Source organism: Psammomys obesus, unplaced genomic scaffold (assembly GCF_907164565.1).
Source record: "Psammomys obesus unplaced genomic scaffold, mPsaObe1.curated_primary_1811, whole genome shotgun sequence".
In the NCBI taxonomy this organism is placed as follows: Eukaryota; Metazoa; Chordata; class Mammalia; order Rodentia; family Muridae; genus Psammomys; species Psammomys obesus.
In genome coordinates this window covers 1,714,465-1,730,399 of record NW_026592636.1, presented here as the reverse complement: position 1 = coordinate 1,730,399, position 15,935 = coordinate 1,714,465, and the positions used below count along the sequence as shown (strand labels likewise).

The 15,935-nt window shown below is 50.7% G+C and overlaps 1 protein-coding gene across 4 annotated transcripts in view; it reads right to left on the bottom strand.

Annotated features, from left to right (window-relative positions):
- Shank2 (SH3 and multiple ankyrin repeat domains 2) overlaps window positions 1-15,935 on the bottom strand; it is a 435,405-nt gene that overhangs the window by 228,631 nt on the left and 190,839 nt on the right. For all 4 annotated transcript variants that reach the window (XM_055614761.1, XM_055614759.1, XM_055614760.1 and 1 more), the window contains 2 exons: window positions 9,461-9,630; window positions 3,897-4,010 (listed from right to left, as the gene is read on the bottom strand). In XM_055614761.1, the coding sequence (XP_055470736.1) occupies window positions 3,897-4,010; window positions 9,461-9,630 (284 nt within the window). The remainder of the gene's footprint in view (window positions 1-3,896; window positions 4,011-9,460; window positions 9,631-15,935) is intronic.

The following is a 15,935-nucleotide window of genomic DNA, read 5'->3' as shown; positions in this document are numbered from 1 at the left end:
GTACAGAGACAAAGGGACCCCACAGCTCTCACAGAGCCAACCTTGTGTGGAAAGAGCTGGCTGGCTGGAAACACTGAAACATTTGAACCATCTTTTGGATTCTATGCATAGTCAAGGTCTTCAAATTTCCCGTGTCTGACCCACTCCCCACAAAAGCTACAGAAAGTACTAACTATGCAAGGGGGGAGGGATAAGTTGGACTTCATTTAAAAGTCCCCTCCCCCAAACAGACAGAGACCTCTCAGAGGAAATTATGCCAGGCAGAAGGGGCTTAACCACAAAAGCCATCAGGGAAGTACAGGCAACTGTCACAATAAGGAGCGACATCACACCCACCAGGCTGCCGTGGGAGAGTGATGCTGTCTGAGGCTGACACCGCCAAATGCTGGTGTTGAGGCAGAGCACCTGGACCGCTCCAGCTCTGCTGGTGGGGGTGTGTGTCAGCCTGGAAAGTCAGATGATTCTATTACAATTTTTCTTCCTTCCTTCTTTTCTTTCTTCCTCCCTCCCTCCCTTCCTTTTTTCTTCCCTTCCATTAGTTTTACATGTATTTGTGTGTGCATATGTGCATCTACACAGGGGCACACATGTGCTCAGATGCATGTAGAGGCCAGAAGATAACCTCTGGTGTTACCCTCAGCAATGCTATATGCCTTGCTTTTGAGGCGGGGTCTGTCACTAACCTGGGACCCACCCTCTGAGCTACACTGTCTAGCCAATGATTCTGTCTTTGCTCCCTTGGTGCTGGGATTACAGGCATGAACCACCACAGCTGGCTTCGTTTTGTGGGTTCTAGGGATGGAACTCAGGTCTACACAGGACACACTCCATTGACTGAGTCATCTCCCTAGGCTCCTGTAACATTTTTTTTTATGAAACTAAACATGTTCCTATCATGTGACCTAACAGGTTTTCACCCAGGGAAGTAAGGAAAAGTGAAGCCAGACAGACTTGAAATGGAAACGAGCTCAGCAGCTCACACAGAGGAGCCAATCAGCGATCTTCAGGAAAGTGGAGAACACTGCTGACATAAAATAATAAATAAGGGCATGCTACGCAGCAACAGACAAGCTATCGCAGTGCAACATCGTAGACACTGGCTGGATGGAAAAGTCAAGACCAGGCCTGGAATAAACAGCAGACACCATTCCTCTGTGGGGACAGAATTCAGAAAGCTGCTTGCCTCTGGTGGGATGGGACGGATGGCTGGACAGAAGTCAGGGGGACCTTTCCATCACTGTGAGAACATTCTTGAGCTAGTCAAACACCGTGTTTGTCTGCAGTCCTCCCGCCCTGGAAGCCCAGCCTGGTTCCACTCCCACGAACTGCTGTCTCCATCTTCCACTCTCTCGGGATGGTGGCAGGACTTACAGACAGTTATGTTACAAAAAGTTGATTTTGGTCACATTTGTCAATGGCCTTGGAGAAAAGGTCACCCACACAAAAGATGCTACATCCTAACTCCCAGGACCTGAGATCTCACCCTATCAATACATGGAGACTTAAAAGGCAAGTGAGATTGCAGATGGCGTTGGAGCTGCTTATTAGGCAGCTTGGACCTCTCCAGGCTGGGTCCTAAAAGTGGTGACAGGGAGGGAGCAAGAGGGTCTGAAAGGTACAGCCAGAGAGTGACCCTACCCACAGCTGCTGCCTCAGAAGTGAGGAAAGGCCTCAGTCAACGATGCAACCTCTGTAAGCCAGGAAAGGGGAAAACAGACGCTCCCTTCCCAGAGATTCCTGAAGGAACCAGTCCCACTGATGTCCTGATTGAAGCCAGGGGAGACCCCTGCGTCTTCTGACTTCCACACAGCAAGGTGATGCAATTGTGCTGATGATGACCCTAACTTGTGCAGTTTTTAGGATCTTAAGAGGCCCAGAGCTGTGCAATTTAACTCTTCCTCCTATGCTCAGTGAGAGCTGGAGGTGCTCAGGAACAGCTAACACAGACTCATACGACATCTCTCCTCTGTGACATAGCTGGGGCAGAGTGCCAAGATCCATCCTGTGCTTCCAGGCTGCCCAGAATGTAAGGATGGCTCTCTGGGGCCAGCACTAACCCTGGATCTGACTGGGAGCATGGAGTCCCACAAGAAATCTCATCATCACCCTGGAAGCACCTGCCATAGGTCAAGTGTCACTGTAGCAGGCTCTTCTGTCTGTAGGGACACTTCCAGTGGGGGGAGGGGCAGACAAGTGGAGCAAGCTGTTTTTCATCTTCCAACCTAAGTCATTATTCCACAAGATGGAAAAAGCAGGGTGACCTAATGACCTCTGTAAACTCCCAGGACTTCCCTGTTGAGCTGTGGCTCACAGAATGTTTCCAATGAAAAAGCACAGGTTGGGGCACCCCAGTGGCTCTGAGAGGATAAGAAGTGATGTCCCCACTCCAAACAGCAGGTCTTGAGCAGACAGGGGGTAAGAACAAGGCCATTGATGGGGGTGGGCAGCCTGCTTTGCTGGGGGAAGCTGGAAACAGACCAGGGCTGGATGGGTGTTAGGAGTTAGGACAGAACAGTCGATACCTGGCCATTAGTGTTCTCATGACCTCATCCAGCAACACCTGCTCCTGCCACGCACTGACCCACTGCCCATCTGCCACCCTCTACCAGTCTTGTCATTCAAGGTCTGGCTGGCTGGGCTCAGTGAATAGAGAGCTTGCTTAGTGTGCACAAAGCCCTGAGTTCCATCCCTCCATCCCTAGCACCATATGAACAGGTGGTGTACGCCTATAATCCTAGCGCTTGGGTGGAAAGACGGGAAGATCAGAGGTTCAAGGTCATCTTTGCCTGTATGGGGAATTAGATGCCAGCTACATGAGACCACAAAAAAAAAGTAAGCAAGCAAACAAAAGGGCCTGGCATGGGTCAGGTAGTAGATACTCCATAATATAAACTATCAGTTGTCTCTGAGAAGCACCACAGTGGGAGGCTTAGGATACACAGACCATACTGTCTCAAGGCCAAGTTCTCAAGAGAGGAAGCTTTCTGAGTACCCAACAGACTTAAAAAAAAAAAAAAAAAAAACAGGCAGGCTGAACCGAGCCCAGAGCCAGGGGATGTTTCACACAAAACTTGCTCTTAGATCCTCCCTGGCCCAGGTGAACTGACCAGAACCTGGGGACTGCCTGAGGAGCTCTGGACAGGGAACCTCAGAATACATCATGAAGGGCACACGAGAGCCAAGTTCAGTGACCACAGGGTCTACACAGACAGCACAGCCAATTATCTACAGAGGGAACATGGTTGCTTTTAGGGGTGCACTGTCAAACCAGGAGTTCACACAAAAGGAAACAGACCTTACAGGTGGCCACACGTCACCAAGGAGTCCCTTCTGTCCAAATATCAGGTGACTCTGCTTTTTACCCAGACCATTTCATATAAGTGGCCATTGGCATCATGATCAGATCAATCCTTTTCAATCAGAAGGCTTTTCAGGCAGGGCAGGTTTGGGGAACTGTTCTAATGCATGGTACCAGAACAGTTTTGGCTGTGGCCACGGTGTGGTACCCCCTGGGGAGGGTCTGGAGAGCCCCACCCTTCAGTGGAAAGCCATCTGTATTCTAACACCCAATCTGGAGGCAGAAAAAAAGACATTCACTCAGCTCCAGAGTCTCCTGAGGGGCAAGGACACACACCCCAAATTCATGCTCTAGGTTTGCACCAGACCCGCAATGAACTGCTCTTTAGCAGGACCAGCATACCAGCTTGCCAGGTAGTTCTGGTTTAGATGGAGCCCACTGGAACAGAACCAGCCAAACCATTTGCAAGGATATAGAGCAGCGCTGGGAGTGTAACCTGGCCTCCTTCCACAGTGTGGCCTCAGCCACCATGGCACTCACCACACATTCCAGCCAAGCAGCGGCTGTGACGCAACCCAGTCCCATGAGGCCACCTTACCTGCCTGGCTGTCCCGGGGTTTGCATTGCACCTCTTCCACACACTCAGCTGGGAACCACCCGATGTGGCCACGGGCGCTGCCTTCCCAGAAGCCACCCTCGCCGATGCTCAGAACTAGAGGTGACAGAAAGGAGAAAGGCATTATTAGTAAGGGGAACAGATGGGAGCAAGCAAAGGGATACCCAGCAACTGAAAAGCAGACAACAGGTAGAGGAATTGAGCTCTGCGCTGCCAGCAGCCTGGCAGATGAGTCAGAGTGACCTTCAGAGAACAGTATCAAGGGGCAAGGCAGCCCCAGCCCACAGGCCTCTTTTACCTGGTGGGTGATAGAGGAGAGTGGATAGAGAGCCTTTTTTCCCTTTTTATTTTCTTCTCTCTCTCTCTCTCTCTCTCTCTCTCTCTCTCTCTCTCTCTCTTTCTCTCTCTCTCTGTGTGTGTGTGTGTACAGGTGTGTGCATGTTCCAGAAGATAATTTTGGGTCTCGTCCTCAGTGACGCTATCCACCTTATTATTCTTTAAAGGTTTACTTATTTTTATTTTGTGTGTATTTCACCTGCATGTATGTCTATGCAACTCATGCATTCCTGGTGCCCACAGAGGCCATAATATGGCATCAGATATCCTGCGACTGGAGTTACAGGTGGTTTTAAGTCACCATGTGGGTACTGACACTTGAACTCGAGCAGCCAGTTCCCTTAACCACTGAGCCATCTCTCCAGCCCTGGGTATTTGTTTTTAAATTCTGCTACTGGGCATGAGCTCAGAACATAAGCCCAGCGACACCAGGGGTGAGGGCAGGGTCCCGAGGACCCCACAGTACCCTCCAGCCCCATTAGAATAAAGATTTCAGTTATGAGGGCAAAGCTGGGATGACCTGTTCAAAATGGGATGTGTATTGTCTGAACATGGCTACAAGAAGGAGTTTGCTATCCTGTCCACACATCTCAGTCATTCTTAAATTACTTGAGACTTGAGGCCCTACGGTGGAGAAAAAGAGGTCCTGGTACAAGCATTTCTTTCCCATTATGCTGACCTCAAATGGCAGATAAAAATCTGCCCAGTCTGTGGATTTGAAAAGGGCAGAACAGCAAACTCTGGCTTTGTAAATGCTTGACTAATAATCTGAGGAAATGATCCAAATAAAAGGGACAAGCCACTTCTCCACTGACTGATACTATCATATCTCTTTGAAACAATTTCCTCAAAGCGTGCACTCATGGATGCAGCCCCTGCCCTCCACAGATCTCAGCTGAAGGACAGTCAGCTCAGAATCCCAGCTCTGGACCCAAGAAGGTCACCTTGGGGTGTGTCCTGGGTGGAAGGGCTGGGTTGTACTGTGAGGCCCATGAGGACACCCCCACGAGCATTCCTCAGAGCCTTCAGTGTGGGTCCACCCTGATGCTTCCAAGCGCCCAGCAAGAAGCGAGTTGGTAAGGTCAGGATGGCATCCTCTTCCGCCAGGGATCTGCCATGCCGCATCTTACCTGTGCCACTTGTGGGGCCACTTGTTTATTTATCACTGTACCTCAGTTTCCTCAGTTGTCAAAGGGGAATACTATTTGGCTCACAGTGCTACTGAGTCAACAGAGACACAAGAACGCCATCTCTGTTGGTGGGCATCCTGCCACACTGCCTGCTCTGGGAGGGGGGGTGTTGCCTGCAAGCAGCTCTGCAGTTGCTTCCCCTCAAGCAATCGGCCTACGGGTGTCCCCAGGATGAGACCCACAGAAAGAGCTTGTTAGTACAGGCAGGTGCACACCGAGGTGACACCTGGTAGTTTAGGGTTTACTAGCTCTGCTCTCCGGGGCATGTTAGTGACATGGGAGACCAAGAAACAACAGAATGCCAGGGTGAGAGTAGACATGTCTGTGTAAGAGTAGGTGTGTCTGTGATGGGGTGTCTTATGGAAGCAGGTGTGTCTGTATGGGTGTGTCTTATGGAAGTGGTGTGTCAGCATGGGATTATCTTATAGAAGTGGGTGTATCTTATGAAAGTAGGTGTGTCTGTGTAAAGGTGTTTTATGAGGTAGGCATGTCTTCGTGGGAGTATCAAGTGTGTTCATGGGAGTGTCTCGTGTTACTGTATGTGTCTGTGTGGGAGTGTCTTGTGAAAGTGTGTGTGTCTGCATGGGAGCATCTTGTGGAAGTGGGTGTGTCTTATGGAGGTGGCAGTGTATATTGAGGGTGTCTCATGGAAGTGGGCATGTGTGGGAGCGGGCACACCTTGCCTAGTAAAGAGGGAGTCAGGCTTAGCTTCCTTGTAAATCAATGCTTTAATTCAGAATAGCTAGGATTGCTCTTCTGGTTTAAGGCACTGTATATAGAAGAGGGAGTGTCCTCCACATGGAAGAACAAGAAACTGCATTGGGATAGAAGGAATGACCTTCGGCAGAGGAGAGTCATCCAGGCGAGACCTGGGGGCAGAGAGCAGACTGGGAAGGCAAGGAACAGCTGCCTCTAGAGGACATGGAAGAGTCAGAGAAGAGCCAGCACTTCTGATGACTGAAAGGATAATGGGGTAAAGACACTGCATTCCTGGCACACCCCCTGAGGAGAAGAACTTAGCACCCAGAACCTTCTAGAAAAAAGGGCCATCCTAAGCTGTCTGAGCACAGTGCTGTAAGTCACTGCTGGGAGCAAAGAGCTCCCTGCCCACTTTCTACAGGTCTGGCCTCACTATTCCAGGCAACAGTCACTGCAGGGGACCACCCTTTACAGATGTGCAGGGGTGGGGTTTCCCTCCCGGTCTTGCCTGGATGTGAAAATCAGCCAGAAGTCTGGAGGAGTGAGGACCTGAAAGGTGTCTTCCTGCTTGGGACATATCCTGGGCTATCTCATACACATGCCAGCTTGGAATTAGCCTGGGTGTTTGGCCACCCTGATGCACTGGACAACCAGCCCCGCTGCTCTGAGGCAGCTGCCTAGGACCAGCAGTGGCTGTGTCCAGCTGGCTTCCAGGGCTACTCGGGCAATAATGAACAAGCTGGGAAAGTGCCAGGGACCTGCTTACTCCAAGCTTTCTCCAAACACTGCCCAGGCCTGGCAACAGCTCCGACTGCTTTGTGCTTTAGAGAATGGCAGTGAGGGGCGCAGTCTGGGGAGGACAAGCTTGTTGGACAGAGGGTTCTGGGAGGTCTTCAAAACCTGGGCTTCGTGGGCCCTTGTATCGCTGGCCTGACTGCCAGTTCCACGTATGGTCTGAGACACACACGCTGTTGTAGTCAGTGACATTACCAGGTCAGACAGATGGGGGCCTCCACACTGCATCCTTACAATGCCCTTCTGCAATCTGCAAAGTCAGGAGAGGTGGGATGTACCTTGAGAGGTCACAGTACTGATGTGGGCAGCAACTATGGCTTTCTATGTGCCTGCTGTGATGATTGAATTAGAAATGGACTCTGGCCCAGAGAGAGTCACACTGTAAGTGTGGTGTGTGTGTGTGTGTGTGTGTGTGTGTGTTATGTGATCATGTAGATGTGTACCTGTGCATTTGGGTGTCTTCTTCATCTCCTGCATTGCTTTTTCTCATGCAACCCGGGGCTAACCCAGTCTACTAGACTGGCTATCCAGGGGGCTCCAGGATCTACTTGTCTCTATTCTTCAAGAGCTGAGATTTCAGATGCATGGCTTTTCACATGGGGACTAGGTCAAGTCTTCATGCTTGCTCAGTAAACACTTCATACCTTGAGCCTCAGCCCTAACAAGAAGGTTACAAGCACCGTTTAGTTTGTGCCTGCGTGAGCATTGTAGATGACGCTGTCAAGGAGGCACCTGTCCAGCTGCCTGCCCACGACACCTGTGAAGTTTGCATCTCTGGTGTCACCGGGGATCTGACACGTCATGCACCTGTCATAAGATCAACACATATCACCCATTTGTACAGGAAAGGGCCTGGCCCATGGCGGGGTTGTATTGCTGAAACCAGAACCGTATCTCAGGTGAAGTTTTAAACTCCTGCATTAAACTATACTTGCACAGTCCAGGAACCATATGGGCATGTGGAGAAGGATTCCGCTAGACCCCAGTGTGGAGAACAGTTCCAAAGCCCACTGCATACAGCTGCCATCGGGAGGGGCTAGAGGTTGTGCAGGACAGCCAGGCTCTAGGGAGAGTGCTCCCTCACTTGAGGAGCAGGAAGAGAGATTTACAAGCATTCCTATCCCCTATCCTGGTCTACACAGTCTCACAGCAAAGCCTGCGGTTGAGGAGAGCGTAGAGAGAAGCCCTCATAGTGAGAAGCTAGCAGTACCAGAGAGTTGAAACTGGAACCACAGACCTTGAAGAGAGCGGGGATGGTCCATGCCAGGGAAAGGGCTGCCATCCAGAGCACAAGCAAAAGTCACTGAGTGCATGAATGAGGAGAACAAAGCATGCCCTTGAGAGAGAAGACAAAGGCGGGCGGAAAGAGTATAAACCTCCTGCATGTGCTTGCTGATGGAATGATCAGTCAGGGATTTTTAATGCGGTGTGTACGCCGAGCCATGGTGTTGGTGTTGTAAAACAGCACGTTTCCAATGAACAGAAACCCCAGCAGAATCCTAAGAAGGCGCCGCAATGAGAAGGAAGCAATTTAAAGCACACGCTCAGAAAGTGCAGAAAACATAATTTCTGGAATTATGAACCTCGAAGGAGGAACAAGATGTGGGGAAAGGGGCTTGCGGAGAAAAGAGTAAGTGAACTTGAAAGAGAAGTGAATAGGGCACTGGGGACTTGTTAGGGCAGAGGCTCGGAGGCTGAATGCCCAGGCTAGGAAAGGGTGGGGTACACACTCTTCAGAACCCCACCATAATGCTGTGTGTGTGCACAAATAAGGGAACAAATAGTATATCAAATGCTATGGGCTGAAAAATGGCCAGGTGGGGAGGGCAATGTCAGACCACCTGCTACCTTTAGGAGTCTCCAGTGGTAGGGCCTGGGCATGCTGAGCACATGAAGGGTCCTTCTTGCTCCACCTGTGAGCTCTCTCTTCTGCTATGTGACTCCCCACCTACCTCTTCTCCAGTTCCCCTGTGGCCTTCTGCCACAGGCTTTGAAATCACTATCCACCTCCTCTCTCCACACTAACATAGTGCTATCCCAACATTGCCTCTCGGACTCCTCTCACACGTACAGGAGCAATTTCTGGCTCCCTTGGACCCCTGGGACGAAGCTGGACTTCTCAGCTTGTTCACAAAAGCTCTCAGAATTCTGCCTGGAGGATTCCTTTTACCTGGCTGATTTCCTCTGCTCATCAAACCCACACCTACGCCACAGGCTGCCCGGATCCCACTTTCTCATGAGGTTTTCTGGCTGGAAAACGTCTCGACTCACTGAGCCCCAGTTTGGCTCTTTCCTGTTCTTCCCACAGTAGAGCCAGGAGTGTGTGGGCATCTTCCATCCCTAACGGCTTAGCACTGTGGACACTGAATGAAAGGGTCTGGTGCGGGCAACTGTGCCTTCTTAAGAGTCTCCATTTCTGCTGAGCTGAAGCCTTGGATTCTGCCCCTGACTCCAGAAGTCTCACCAAGGTGTTTCATGGAGACAGGGAAGCTCTGCCTTCTCCAGAAGCAGAAAACAAAGACTGACCTTTGACCCTGTCACCTCGGTGAAGGGGGATCTCGCCGTCGACTTGGGGTTGGTATGGCTTGATGGCGACGAAGAGTCTCCCAGGCACTGCGCTGTACAGCTTTCTCCTGGGCCCTGGGTACTCAAAGGTCGAGAGGGAGTCCTTGTTGGCACCAGGAGTGAAAGGTGACCTGTATCAGGCAACAGGGGGATAAGAGAGAAAAAAGTCACACTTTGCCAATATGGTCTACCGACACTGGGCAGAGACTGACCCTACTGGTACGTATGTAGCCAGACAGCAGCGGCATGGGTGGTCCAAGGGCAGTGTCTATGCTGAGAAGGCTGAAGAGGATCCAGTCGCTGCACTGCTGGGCACATCCCCAAGGAAGTAAAGCAGGGTCTCAAAGGGACATTTGCATATCACATCTCTTGCAAAAGCATCCACAACCCAGGTGTCCACATATGGATGCTGGATAAACAGCACATGACCAGCCATGCAACCTAACGGTGCCACAACAGGGGTGAATCCTGGAGACGGTGTGTTTGCAGAAGGCAGTCATACAAGGCCATCCTTGTATGCAAGACTTCATCCCTATGTGGTCCCTACTGTGAGATCCAGATCCATAGAGACAGAAAGTAAGATAGCGTGGCAGTGGTCCACAGCGGCAGAGTTTCGGTTGGGAAGATGGAAAGTTCTGGAGGCACACGCTGCATACAGCTGCCGTCAGTTTTAGGACACTGTGACTACTGAGCTGGGCACTCGCAGTGGTGAAGATAGGAAATCTCGGGTCTTACTACAATAATAAAAAGTTGAGGCATCGCCACCAGGAAAGCCCTTGTCATGTTTTTCCAATTCACTGTGAACACTGGTCACATAAGGATACATGTGGAATCATCCACAAAAGCACTCATGATCATGGGCATCCTGCTAGCCACTCCCAAGAGGACTTTTCTTTATATCATCAATTTTGCACTGAATTTGTTTCCCAGGCCCATTTCCCCCAGCAGTAAGAGGCCTTAATTGAGACCAGTAATGGGACACATAGGATGAAGGTCAATCTGTGGAGTCCCCACCATGAGGCATACTGGAATTCCAATGACTGATGGACTGACTGTCGCATGATGGGGACAAATGATCACCCATGTCCTAAGCAGGGACAACCTCAAGTTGACCTCCTGTTACTTCTCTTTCCAGAAAGGGAGGCTTCAGAAACAAGCATGACCACATCAAGAAGGATGCCAGGATGACAGAACAACACCCTAGAGCTTCCTGGCTAGGGAGGTAGCACCTTCACTATGCTGGGAACTTCCAAGGGGGTACTAGCCAAGGGGAAAGAGTGGCCACTTAAAGGATAAAAGAGGGCTTCAGAATGAAAATCACATCTGAACCTAGAGTGGGATCCTGAACCCCCAGCTCTGGTCTCTGATCCTAAAGATGCTGTGGTCTAGGCCCACAGAAATGGCCAAGTGGCCTCAAAGCTTCCTGCAAGGAAAGGAAGGAGCCACTTAGCACCAGGACCAATAGGAAGCTGGCTTGCAGGGGAATTTCTGAAAGCTGAGAAGATGCTCTTTGATTAGTTAAAGGTGAATCTCTGTCCTAGTTTCATTTCTGTTGCTGTGATAAAATGCTCTGAAAAGAAAGCAGTATGGGGGGAAGAAGGGTTTATTTGGCTCACAATTCTAGGTCGAGGTCTATTACCGCAGGGAAGTCAAGACAGGAACTTCAAACAGCTGGTCACATCCCATCTAGTCAAGCTCTCAGGGAAAGAAACACAGCTAGCTTCCTTCTCTCTTATTCAGCCCAGGACCCCAAGCCTAGGCAATAGTGCCACCATATCTCCCCACATCAGTTAAGGCAGATAGAAGAAATTTTCCCCAGGCATGTCTACCCAGACCAACCTTGGCTTCCCAGGTGCCTTTTGTACTGTGTTGCCCATGTGTATAAAGCCCTATGGGGTGCTCTTACAGAACTGCAAAGATTGCCTTTGTTATATATGCTTGTTGTAGCTCTTACTTTATCTGCTCAATAGTGAGATGTGTTATCCATTACGTCATTGGCCCGTGGGTTCTTTCTTTTCCAACTGGCTTGACTGTGAGATCCAGCCACTGGACCCTGGTTGTTGTCTCTGAGGAGCCCAATCTATAGATATGAAATTGGGGCTGTGGCATGCTAAATTTAAGCCCTCATTTATAATCTTGATGAGGATGGATGAGTACTGAATACACAGGGTCTGCCTGGCCCCAAAGCCTGGATCTGCCCTCCCTCCATGTAAAGCAAAGGGAACAAAGGCCAGGCCTCCTGACTTCTTCTAGCATGGGTGCAGGACCTGGAGACATACCTGGGCTCTGAGGACACTGAGGGAGATGGAAGGCTGCATGTAGCTGGGTACTTCCTAGCGATGCTCACTGCACCCCATACACACAGGGCTTTCTCAGTCAACCATGGATACAGTCATTACAGAATTCTGGAGGCACAGGTGCCTGACGGGCCATGTGACCACCAGGATGCCAACTGTAAGGTGGAGATAGAGGACAGGGCATGGCCTCAGCCTCATCTCCTTATACAAAGCCTTTCCTTGTCTTGCCAGCCACATCTTAGGGCTCCATGGATCCATCCATCCATCCATCCATCCATCCATCCATCCATCCATCTATCTTCCCACATATCCATCAATCCACCCATCCACTTACCAACCTGTCTATCCACCATCCATTGTCCATCCACCTACCTTACCACTGTCAATCATCTGTCCATCCACCCATTCGCCCACCTTACTATATAGCCAAATAGCATCTGTTCATTCACACACCCAGATTTCAAGAGTCATTGTCTGAAGCACAGCTGACCCCTTATTATCAGATACTGGACAAGTCAGTAAATCTCTTAAAGCCTCGGTTTCCCATCATGGGTAACCATGAGAGCAAATCAATAGGAATCCACTCCAAATAGTGCAGTGTCAACTGCAAAGCAGGTAACAAAATGCCGGGGTGCCCTAGCTAATTCAAGCCACTGTCTGAACGTTACTCTACACAGAAGTCAATGTAAACACAGTTCTGCTCTCTGTTTTCTAGACCACTCGACAGACAGCTAGGCCCGAGTCATCGGCCTGGGGGCTTGGAAGCCTCCAAGAACAGGGGTAGAGGATCATTGGTCACGGACCAGGGCATACACACAGTAAGGCTCAGTGGTAATGGGTGGTCCCATGTGGTACTGAAGCATCTCCATTATCATTACTAACTTGAACTTCATGAAGTGCCCCCAAAGCAGCAGATAGAAAAATTGAGCCCATTTTCCAGATGAGAGAGGTTCCATGAGTAATGACCTTGCGTGGGAGTCAGCGCAACCCTCACATCCTGATGCTTTATTGTGAGGTGTAGTAAAAGACAGGAAAAACTGTACCTCAAGGGAAGGTGTTTTATGAACTGTGCCCTCCTGACCAGGGGCTATGCTCTCCTTATGACAGCCTTGAACAACAGCAGAGTTATGTCCTCTGCCTAACCCCATGGACCCAGGTAAGGGTAGTCTCAGATGAGCAGGCCTGAAATGCCAAGCTAAGACACACACAGTGTGAGAACAGTTCAGCAGTTCCTGAGCCCTGGCATCTGTGTTACCTTCATGTTCTGGCCAAGAGCATCCAGATGGAGCACCAGCCGACTAATTTTAGTCTGAGGGTTAGCTTGCTGGAGATTCAGTTCCAGAAAGCCAACATTCTGCTCTGTGGGGTGACTGGGAAGGGTAAATTGGGCCATTTCCCAGCTACCCTGTGTGAACAGGAACCACCCACACACTAAGCTCTCTCCATTCATTCACTCCTCCATCAGTTACTCATTCATTTCTTCCTAACTTCCCAGGTGGGCCATCACAGAGCAGCACACATACCTGAGACAGGAGAGGCCACGCAGGGCTCAGAGTGAACTGGAATGTATGCTAACCAGGTGTGTTTCTGCAGGGTGGCAAGTCAGGGTCTGAGTGCACACTGGCCTGTCTGAGCTATAGTGAGAGTCAGACAGTGCAACCCAGGCCACAGAGGGTGTCTGAAGGAACACACAGTGAGGAAGAGACAAGGCCACTATGGCTATGACAGGAGGGTGGGGCTGGAGTGGCCCAAGGATAGAGGTGGGACATTCTGTAAGGAGGTGCTGTGGTTGTTCTTGGGAAGATGGGACAGAGCTGATGTGCAGAGTCAAAGAATTCCAGATATGGTCAGGAAGAGTCACCTGGCAGAGGCCTGCTGAAATCAGTGTCTCCTTGGGGAAGGGCTAGCATAATGGAGGTTGTGAGAGCTCCTAGCTGGGGCTTGGGCATGGCCGATATCCCATCCAGCAATAGGGTCTTGACCTCTGGCTGTGGGTCAGCTGCATCATCAACCATCATCACTATGCCTGCAGACTTGGCACATGCCGTCCTGTCCTCTTCTGGCTCTTTAAGACTTAGAGGAAGGAACACCAAAGCAGCAAGCACACAAGGCTTATGCCAGACAGCTTTGTCCACCTGGCCCCCAGCTGCCCATCCCCAGGAGCTATGATGGGGACAAGGACTCACCATCATTCAATAGGCACATTACACTGGCCCTAAAAGACTGCTTCAGGAGGGGCAGAGGATAAAAGTGCAACGATCAGCCTTCAGGGAGCAGACCCACTGTATCTTTGACAGTGAATGGAGTGAGGGGCCCATACAACTCATAGGTAGGAAGTGGGGTACCCATACTGTGTTGACAGTAGAGGAGTACCTCCTTTGTCCTAATGGCCCACAAGCCCTTATAATGGCTCGAGGTGGGTGGGAGAAAGTTCTGCCTGTCTGCCAGGCCAACTTTAGAGCCCTCTACCCTGGAATAATGGCTAGAGTCCCATCCCCACATGACGCCCACTCCTTTTCTGTCAGACGGCTCCAAGCCTCCAGAGAGTAGTCTTAGCTCACCCCAGGTCTGGAACTCATCTTGTGTGAAGCTAGTGCTGTCACCAACGTGTCTCCTTCCCATGCAAGGCGGGGAATACACACATTCACCATCACCCGGAAAGTGCCCAGTGCAGAGACAGCCGAAACTCCTGCACCGGGTAGTTGTGGCCTGCCAGAGTAGCCACAGACTACTGAACTCTGCAGAGTATCAGGCAGCCAGGATGCACCTGCTCTCACAGGAAGCACCCTTCACTTTTCCCTGCCTCCTCTGACAACAAACCTGGTCGTCTTACCCACACTATACACAGGCTGGTGTCCCAGAGACATGCTATCACGCGTTAGGTATAGGTGATAAGGGGATGGCTAGGGAGATCTAGACTCCAGATAAAATGTCTCTCTTTCTCTCTCCCTCCCTCTCCCTTCCCCCATCTCTCTCTCTCTCCCTCCCTCTTTTCCTCATTCCCTTCCTCCCTCTCCCCCTCCCCCATCTCTGTTAGCATAGCCCAGGGATCAAGATGGAAGCCAGGGAAGGGAACCCCCTTTCCCTCTTTGCTAAGGTAATCATGTCTCCACTCCGCTGCTTGAGTGTGCGGGTCTCCATGTTCCTACAGAGTCAGAGTGAGAACATATGGGTAGACAAAGGACAAAGCCTTACAGGGAAATCCAACTGTCACTCTAATATCCATGTCTAATAGGTTGGGATGCACAGACAAGGTGATTTCCCCAGAATCTAGTAGAGCCTGCAAGGGAAATACTAGAGTGGCCGGTGCCTTCTGAAGTCTGTAGCAAACACAGAATGCTCTAAGGTCTCTGAGCACCTTGCTCTGCAATGTGAGGTCCTTGTCTCTAGAGGGCGTCCTTCTGTGATAGCAGCTGAAGAACTGGCTTTTGCTGGGGTGAATGGATGATAATGCTAATGTCACCATTCTCACCTCATGACCTGAAGCCCTAGAGATGGGTGAGGCTTGGAAAGGGCATCATGTCTCAGCTGGACAGAGACGGTGAGGAGCCTATGACACCATTGTCTTCCTAGTGATCTCACCAGCCCCTTTGCTCCCGGCCAAAGCTAAAGTCACTTAGGACAGGTAAAAGTGTAGTGGGATGTCTCGTGAGGAGGGAAGCCAGATCAGCCTGTGATGTGGAATACTCTTCTACATCTGGGCTGCCCCAACCACCTCCCAGGGGTCCCATAGGGTAAACTCCAGTCTCCCAGGAATGTCTCAGGATTGTGACTCAGCTGTGCCTCTATGTACCACTAGAGGGCGCCACCTTGGCAAGGCGAGCACAGAGACACCTGTGCTATGTAGGCACAGGGCAGAGCCTGTGTGTGTGTGGTGGGGGAAACACTGTACCTACTCTTTCTGGGACAGTCTGTGCTAGGACAGGGCAGAAGAGGAAAGGAAGACAAAAGATACTAGAAAAAGGAGAATGGAAGAAACTCCCAGTGAAGACACGGGCATGGCAGGTTTCAGTCTGTACCCCCAACCCCTGTCTGCCACAGGGATCACAGGAAGCCAATTGGACCATTCCTTGCTGCCCTGAATCTCTCTGATGGCCACCAAACATGGCCTCCAGGGCCCAGCAATCAGCTGATCCCTG